Source organism: Nothobranchius furzeri, chromosome 9 (assembly GCF_043380555.1).
Source record: "Nothobranchius furzeri strain GRZ-AD chromosome 9, NfurGRZ-RIMD1, whole genome shotgun sequence".
In the NCBI taxonomy this organism is placed as follows: domain Eukaryota; kingdom Metazoa; phylum Chordata; class Actinopteri; order Cyprinodontiformes; family Nothobranchiidae; genus Nothobranchius; species Nothobranchius furzeri.
In genome coordinates, this window is record NC_091749.1 from 67293735 (window position 1) to 67302883 (window position 9149).

Genomic DNA, 9149 nt, shown 5'->3' on the forward strand with positions numbered 1-9149 from the left:
AATGTTAATTTAGTTTCTACCTCTTTATGATGAATTCATCCGCTTTGGAAATGTCTGACGATGAGATCAAAAGTAAAACTCAAACTCAGATGCAAACGCTGGAGTTCAGGTGTTTTTATCGAATAAGAGAAAAACCTAAATCAGCTCTTTAGACACATCTGCTTCTGTCAAACACACACACACACACACACACACACACACACACACACACACACACACACCAAGACCAAGGGTTTTTTTTTTACCCCCCACATGAAGAAAAGAAAAAGATCCCAGTCCAGTTTCTGCATTAAGTCAGCTTGTCAGAACTCTTCCCCTGAGAGCTTTGGACTTGAAGTTGTTCCTCTGCTGGTACCTCTCTCTCTCACACACACACACACACACACACACACACACACACACACACACACACACACACTCGAGGAGCAAGGTCACAATGGAACTGAGTGTTGAAAATGTCATAAAGACTTTTATTTAAATTGTTGGCAGAAAACTGATCCTTATAGTAACGTGTGAACTGTAGCAGCAACGGCTGTTTATCTAAGGTTATTATTATTATTATTATTATTATTATTATTATTATTATTATTATTATTATTATTATTATTGTTGTTGTTGTTTGTTATTGTTTTTGTAATTATTATATATTTAAATCAAAAATAAATATTTGAACCATTTCTATAACTTTTTTTTTTTCAAATTTATTTTCTCAGACTCAGATTTTCTTCACTCAGCTGTTAATCTAAACACATTTTTTACACAAATTAAATTTTGAAATTAAATAAATTAGTTTCCAATTTCCATCCAGATTCTTTATTTTTATGTTTATTTTTATCTCTAAATTTACAACAAAATTTAACGTGATGCTAAATCAACCGTGCGTGCAAAAAAAGGACAAATGTGTCACTTTGCATTGATGCTAAATTGAACCAAATGTTTAGAAATGATAAATAATGTGGGTTTACGCATTTGTCTTTAATTCTTTATTTTTTCTGGACAGAACTGAGTTTAAAGAACGTTTGTTGAGCCATAAAATTAAAATTAAAATATGTTTTGCTTAAGAAACAAATGTTCTGACAATAATTTTATGTGGTAATAATTTACTTTATTTGTTTAAAACAAACTAATGAAATTAAAAGAGAAAGGTTTAATTTATTTATTTATTTCTACAACAAAACAAAATCACTTTTTTTCTGAGAGTAAAAATCCAAACATGGATCGTGTCTGGTTTTGCCTGCTGACGTGTCTTAGCGAGCGGCTGCTTGATCTCATTACGTCCACCCCTCCTCCAATTAGACAATTACGTAACACCTTTAAATGGACTCGTGCTCATTAACGCTCCAGAGTCTCGCTCCCTCCCTCAGACTCGCTGTCATCGCGACACCTCCGCAGCTGATGAATGTGTGAAACTGGTTCAAAAACTCAGAGCAGGAAAAAGTGTCCAGGCCAGACCCCCCCACCCCCCCCCCCCACCCCCCCACCCCCACCCCCAGTGCGTGGTGGACGGTGTTTGCGTCTGAGCTGCTGTTTGTTTATTTAAGTTTTTAATTTTATTTTACGCACCAAGAGCGGACCAGTGTGGACCCGAACTCTGATTTAAATTAAGGAGAAATTAATTAAAATATTTTTGTCTTTTTTTATTACATCGATCAGATTTTTGTAATATTTTAAAAACACATAAAAATGTTTGTTTTGCGATATTTTCTTAACTTTATTCCAGTGGAATAAAAATAACCGTGAAATAATTTTTAATTCAATTGTAATAAAATTTTTAAGAAAAAAAACGGAAATTTTGAAAATGAATAAAAAAACAAACGTTTCTGAGCGCGTTGCTGTTGGAAGAGTCGCGCTGCAGCGGAGCGTCCTCGGGCCCTGCGCGCATTCTTGTCTCCAGCCTTTTGTTATTTTCTCTTATCTTAATCTGCACGCATCGTTTGCCTTTTGTATTTGAAATAGCTCAATTACAAATCTATAATCTGCCTTTTGTCATTGGAGATTTCAGTTTAGACAGCGAACTGTAAACATCAACTGGGCTTTTTGCTTCAGCGGAACCAGAAGGTGGGAAAGACAATTAAAACTAATAAAGTCGCGTTTTCTTTTTTCTGCGCATTTCTGAACCAGAAAAGCTCCTAAAGCGAGATTGAGCCGGCAGCTTTATGACAGAAAGATACAAGGAGAGCGTGTTAGGAGGAAATAAGCTGTGCGCGCATCTATCCCGATTGGCCCGTGCGTAATTACGCAATTTATGAAAAGAAGATAAACCATAAAGAGAAATTACCCTCTGCAAGCTGCCTTGCGCCCCTCGGGGGGGAAGGGGGTGAGTGGGGGTGGGGGTATTTTGTTGTGGCTTTAGTCGTGTATCGTTTGCAGGTGATGCCAGGACTAGATAAGAGGTCGCCGATCCCTGCGCGCTGTCTAGACCGGCTTGTGACCGAACCAGAGGAACTGGAAGAAGCGCAATTTACAGCCGAGTTTTGCCCCCAAGATAGTAAATGACCGCTGGCCGAGTCCTGCAACATGACCGAGGGGAAAATACCCCGAGATGGAGCGGGCTGATAACGCGCACGCGCCTGGAGGCTTCGGGGCGGCTTTTGGACAGGACGGACGAGTCGTTTTCGCCTATAGTTTGTGGCAGAAACCCGAAGTTAGAAACAGCGCATTGATTGCACTTAATTTAATAGAACAATATGATTTATGTTACAAAAGATTGGTTGAAAAACTGCTCATGCAGACACTTTTTATATCCATATTTTTATTTTAACAGGTAATACTCGCCTTCCTAACAATAAATAATATAACAATAATTTACTTTTTGTCCGAGAAGCTCAAACAACCTGAACGCTGCCCTTAAGATAAAAGTATTTTACAACACCGATACTTTTTCAGACTACCATGCACTGACTGTAAGACAAAGAGTCAGCCGGACTCGACGCAGAAACGTATAAAAATGTTCATGTAGAAGAAACAAGACAACAGTGGAAATGCACGGAGTCCATCTGAACGGGTTCCAGTTCGGTTCTTTCCTCGTTTTCTTCTTTTTTTCCCTGTTTGTTGGAGTAAATCCTGCAGAAGCTCTTCTGTACATCTTTCTCCTCCACAATTCATGCATCAGTTTCTGCCAACAAGATGTCACAAGAACAAAACCGTTTCTCTGCTCCGTCTCCTCAGAGAATAAAAAAAGAAGAAAATCCTCAGAAATCGGGGTGATGTGATGATCTGGTCACATGCAGGGAGAATTATGGAGGACAAGGAGGAGGAGGGGGCCGGGATCATGCTGCAACTGTCCTTGCAGAAAGGTGGAGGTGGAGGTGTGTTCGGGAGGAAGAGGGAGTGAGACACCAACATCAGGTCTCACGTCTCCACCGGACTAGGTACCATACTGTTCGGGGTGTCCGGTAACTGGGAGGACAGGGACGTCACGTCGCTGCCCGAAGAGTTCCCGAGAGAACCCGATTCAGAGAAAGAGACCTGGAGAAGGAGAGAGAGTCAGATAGATGGATGGATGGATAGATAGATAGATAGATAGATAGATAGATAGATAGATAGATAGATAGATAGATAGATAGATAGATAGATAGATAGATAGATAGATAGATAGATAGATAGATAGATAGATAGATAGATAGATAGATAGATAGATAGATAGATAGATAGATAGATAGATGATAGATAGATGATAGATAGATAGATAGATAGATAGATAGATAGATAGATAGATAGATAGATAGATAGATAGATAGATAGATAGATAGATAGATAGATAGATAGATAGATAGATAGATAGATAGATAGATAGATAGAGAAGTCTGCCATGAACACACACACCAGTTGTTGGAAGGCCGGCTGGTCCAGGTCGCTCTGCAGAGCAAACTCACTCAGAGCCTTCCATGGAGGCTGGTAGGTCTGGACCTCCACCGGGTTCCCCTGCACTGTGCCCTCGTGCCGGATCGGACTTCCGGCCACGAGAGGCGTCCCTGTGAGACCTTGGAGGTTCTGGAGAAGGAAAAAGATTTTAAACTTCCGCTGTTCTTCTGCAAGAAGTCACTCATAAAAATCACGTTTTATATTAATTCATTCATGATGTGTTTTTAATTCGCGCCAAGTCAGGTTAATCATCCACCCATCAATTTTCTGAACCCCCTTGTCCATGAAGGGTCGCGGGGGGGGGGGGGGGGGGGGGGGGGGGGGACTGGTGCCTATCTCCAGCGGTCAACAGGCAATCAGGTGGGGCACACCCTAGACAGAGAGCCAGTCCATGGCAGGGCAACACAGAGACACACAGGACAAACACTCATACACACACACACACACACACACACACACACACACACACACACACACACACACACACACACCTAAGGACAATTTAGACAGACCAATCAACCGACCAGTCATGTTTTTGGACTGTGGGAGGAAGCCGGAGAGAACCCACGCATGCACAGGGAGAACATGCAAACTCCATGCAGAACGACCCCTGGCCGGGAAGCGAACCCAGGACCTTCTTGCTGCAAGGCAACAGCTCACTGCGCCACAGTGCAGCCTCAAATCAGGTTAATTAATCCTATTTAAGTTGCGCATTAATGGCGCTGCGTTTGGAACAGTTCAGAGTAAAAATGGTCTCTGACAAATCAAAAGGTGGAGCTCAAAAAACCTCCAAAAACGGAAGTAGTAGAAAAGAATCCAGCGGTGAGACTTACGAAGATGCTTACAGTCTTATCACTGTGCTGCTGCTGCTGGAGCTGCTTCATCAGGATGGACTTCTTCTTGTCCTTGCAGCGTTTGTTCTGGAACCAGACCCGGATCACCCTGGGGCTCAGGCCCGTCATCTCCACCAGCTGCTCCTTCATCAGCGCGTCCGGCCGTGGGTTGGCGTTGTAGCAGGTCCGCAACGTGTGCAGCTGCTTCTCGTTCAGCACCGTTCGCACGCGAGTCGTCTTCTCCGACTGTTTGTGGACGTGGTTCCGGTGCGGGGCCTGCCGTACAGTAACCGGGTCTGCTGAGGACGGAGAGACGGAAATCAAAGCCGGCACGCGCACAAACTCCACCTGAAGGCCTTCAAGCCCTCGTGTATCATCACTGCTGCTTTAAAGGATGCCTCAGAGAGAGAAAAGGTCGTTTCTCGTTACCGTGAATTTAAATAAATAAGAAGTAAGATGGTGAAAATAAACACGGAACCAGTAAAGAAAATATTCAATTCTAACAAAAAATATATATGTTTGGGAAAAGGGCTAAACAAAATAAACAATACTCATTTTTAAGACTGCTAACCACGTGTAGTTTTCTAAATATAAAAATATCAGTTTGCAATAAAATTAAAGTTTTAATTTATTTAAATCTAAAAAAAATTCAGCAAACTGTCGCTTTAGGCCTGAAGCTGAGCTGCAGCTTCAGTGTGAGGTCAAACAGGAAGTTGGGCTGCATTATTCACACGCGCGCGCTCACACACACATACGCACGCGCACGCACACACACACACACACACACGCCAATTTTAGTTGAATTAGGGCAAACAAAATTAGAGAATTAATTTTAAATAGATGAAGTTTTTCAGCTTTCAGTGATACATTTATAATAATCATAATAATAATAATAATAATAATAATAATAATAATAATAATAATAATGATGATGATGATGATGATGATGATGATGATGATGATGATGATGATGATGATGATGATAAACGGACCTGTCAGGTGCAGCGGTCTGTTGGGGTGGATGTGTCCGGGGCTGATGGGGCTTCCTGCAGGGCTCCGCTCCAGCAGCAGGCTGTGGTCCGCCCGGCAGAGCAGCTCCTCTTCCCGCAGAGAGAACTCGTCTCCCGGCAGCAGCTGCCTGCTGCACACCGAGCACCGAAAGCACTCGATGTGGTAGACGTTACCCCGAGCCCTCATCACCAGGTCGCTGCTGCTGAATCCCAGGTTGCATTTTGCGCATTTTATTCCAAACAACCTGCAAAAGAAATTGTTATAATGAGTAAAAAAGAGGTCTGAAATCTGTTGGAGTGTGTGACAAAACTCAAAACAAATAAATTAGGTAAATGTAGATTTGAGACTTTAATTTTCTCTTATTAATTTCAAAATTTAGCCAGAAACGTTGCATCCGTTTCTCTACATTTTTACGCAATTTCTCCAGTTTTGCTCAGATTTGACTTTATTCTGAATCTTTTTGTTTTCTGTCCACACATGAATCAGGCTTCAGTAGGGAGAGACCCCAGACTCCTACCTTACATAATCTCTTTTGCAGTAAGTTTTTCCGTCCCGGACGAAACAAGTGCAGGTCTCATCCAGGTACTGGCTGCACTCTGCGCACTTCAGGCAGGCTGCGTGCCACTCCAGGTCGGGGGAGACTCTCAGTATGTACTGGTCATGGATCTGACTTCCACATCCTACACACATGGCGAATCCTGGCTTCTCTGCGAACATCCAGCAGCCTCGTTAAGAGCGCAAAGTGACAAACGGTCACATCTTTACTCAATAATCCAGATTTGTGTCCGCAGACGCAAACGAGCCTGCGGGCTGTTATGTAACAACTGTGGCTTTGGCCAGCAAACATTCATGCAACTGAACACTGAGGAGCTCCGTTTCACTAAAACAGCTGCTGTATAAATAATCCCGAGTAAGATATGACGCAACATTTGCGCGTTACTATAATAACTGATGTCATGCAGCCTTATCCTTTAAACCGCGTCCGACACCAAATCTGCCCCCTAAAAGTGTTCCGAACACCTCGGCGCGCGACTTACTTTTGGAATGATCCCCCATATCACCCAAGAAAGAAGAGCTGAAGATGATATCCACCATACAGGAAGGATGAAGAGCGGGAAGAGGAGGAAAAAAAGAAAAACCGAGAAGATCAGAGGAGATCTGCGGCCCTTCGGCTGCCTCCCGGATAACTTGTGTCTCTCCGGACTGGAGGGGGGCCGAAGAGGCTACAAGGTCCCGCACGCTGCTCCGGTGACGTCATCACGCCAACACCGCTGCGCTCCAATCGCTCCGGTGCGCCTTTTCCCTGTCAGAATAAAAATAAAGACGAAAAAAACACGAAGACGTGAAGGGAAGACAAAAGATGTTGAATTTAAGTCACGCAGAGAAAAGTCACGTGATTAATCATCTGAAATCTTTTGCCAAAAAAGGGAAAACATTGTTTGTATTAAAACGAACTGATTATTGACAACATGTTTGTTTTTATTTGTGTGGCAGACGCTTTTATCCAAATCGACGTACAAAATAGCAGTTTGTTTGTTTTTATTTAACTTACTAAATGTTCATTCATCCGTCTACAACAGATCCTTTTAACGTCGACTTTAAAGATAAAACAGCCTTGCCTTTGCAACATGTATTTATTTATTTTGCAAAATACTGTCATCTTTGTCTCAGAATAAACAAATACAATAATAATCAGTGTAGAGTAAAAGAGTCCGTTTCTGTTATATAGATATAATAATTATTAATAATATAATGAGATCCATAAATATAATTATTAAATAATTCAGAATGAGTTTTCCTGCAGTTACAGATGCGCTGACCAGACCTGGGCCACATCCTGGATCATCTACTCGAGAACGAGGCCATCTACTGGAGCGCAACCGCAACTGCGTTTATCAGATCGGGGCTCTGACGCAGAATAAAACGATTCTGATGCTGTTATTTAAAACTGCATCTTATGCAACATAAACAAACTAAAATAAATTAATATTGTGCATCTAAAATAAATTCTGGGGACTTTAAATTGTTTTCTAAATCTTTATTTCAGGACAACGCATTGATGCTAAATGTTTGGCCTTAAAACACTTGTTTTATAAACGTTTCGTGTCATTTTTCCATCTTGTGTTTCTTTTGGGATATTTCTGACTTCTTTTTTTCACCAGACATAAAATAAAGAAACACCTTAAAGGCTGAAAAACGAAATGACATCAACAACTATGAAAAAAATGGTTTAGTGGCTGATGTTAATCTAATAATATTTTTTTATGTTATGTAATTTACAGCAGAAATAAATCTGTAAACGCTCCACCAGAGGGCAGCATGAGTGGACGGTGCAGCTTTCTGATGAAGGTACTAATCCTGATGCTGTAATCTCAGAAGCGGTTGGCTAGAATTTGTGACAAAAATCTAATTTTTAAGTTGTTTTTGGGACCAAGCAGCAACATTTTTACAAAAGGGAAATATTTTGTTTCTTGACCCCAGATGAAAGGACATTGATGTTCCGTGCTCCTCGTTTAAACCTCAACCACCGTGCTTTCTACATCTGTAAGTTTTCCATCTGCCATTTAAAAATAATTATTCTAAAAGTGAATATGACCTGTTGTCTCCGTATATGGTTCTGGTACAAACTGTCTGACATTATTTATTTTTACATTAAAAATTTAACACAAAGGCCTTTAAATGTGAGCAAAGTCACACGTAATCCGTCACTGGAATTATAAATTTCCTCTCTATAACCTCAGTAGTCATCAAAATCAAACTTTGCAGATTAAACATGATTTTTCTCATTATACAGTAACTGTCCTTATCTGATGCATTTTTAATTTTACATCATTAAAGTTTTTTAGATTAAGACCAAACAGAAGCTTGAAGTTTTAAACCTGTTTTATTACATCACAAATACTTCAAAACTTCAGTGTTTAAAATTATTTATTCATTAAAATATTAGATTAATAATAAATAATCAATGACGAACCAAACAGAAAAATGTGGGTTTTATTTGCGAACAATACAGGGATATTTTGTATTTTCTTTAATATAAAATATGCGTCTGATAAAATAAAGCTCATTAAAAGAATAATCTTATTTTTTTATGCACCATTAAACCAGCTGGAGCTTCATAAATCAGAATCTCCTCTAGTGGGATGGTTTTTATGTGAAAATGAGACCAGATCCTCACATATTAACCATTAGTAAAATGAAATATGGTAATGTTTCAATCACAAAAGCCTGAATTCTGACATTTCTCATCATTAAAGGGGACATTTTTTGGGCTGCCATGTGGGTCTCTACTGCTTCTATAAATACTCCATATAAATTAAACGTATCCACCTGTTTTTGATCAGTGTTTGATTGTAGGAGGTGTGCCTAAGACAAGCTGCATAAAAGCTCCCCCTTTATGATGTCACAATAAGGGCATTTTGCATGATTTGAATAAAAAAA

General features: G+C 40.5%; 1 protein-coding gene across 5 annotated transcripts; it reads right to left on the reverse strand.

The window, feature by feature from the left end:
* Positions 1 to 2732: 2732 nt before the first annotated feature.
* LOC107381550 (insulin gene enhancer protein ISL-3) lies at positions 2733 to 6926 on the reverse strand. 5 transcript variants are annotated; one of them, XM_054731950.2, is made up of 6 exons: positions 6746 to 6926; positions 6226 to 6415; positions 5690 to 5952; positions 4698 to 4996; positions 3826 to 3993; positions 2733 to 3468 (listed from the first exon to the last, which is right to left on the reverse strand). In XM_054731950.2, exons 1-6 carry the CDS (start codon positions 6801 to 6803, stop codon positions 3352 to 3354), a joined length of 1095 nt encoding a protein of 364 aa, XP_054587925.1. In that variant the 5' UTR covers positions 6804 to 6926; the 3' UTR covers positions 2733 to 3351. The 5 variants fall into 5 exon arrangements, with proteins under 5 accessions (XP_054587925.1, XP_054587927.1, XP_054587926.1 ...); XM_054731952.2 differs by having other exon boundaries at positions 4710 to 4996; positions 6746 to 6925; XM_054731951.2 differs by having other exon boundaries at positions 4698 to 4993; positions 6746 to 6923.
* Between the last annotated feature and the right edge of the window lie 2223 nt (positions 6927 to 9149).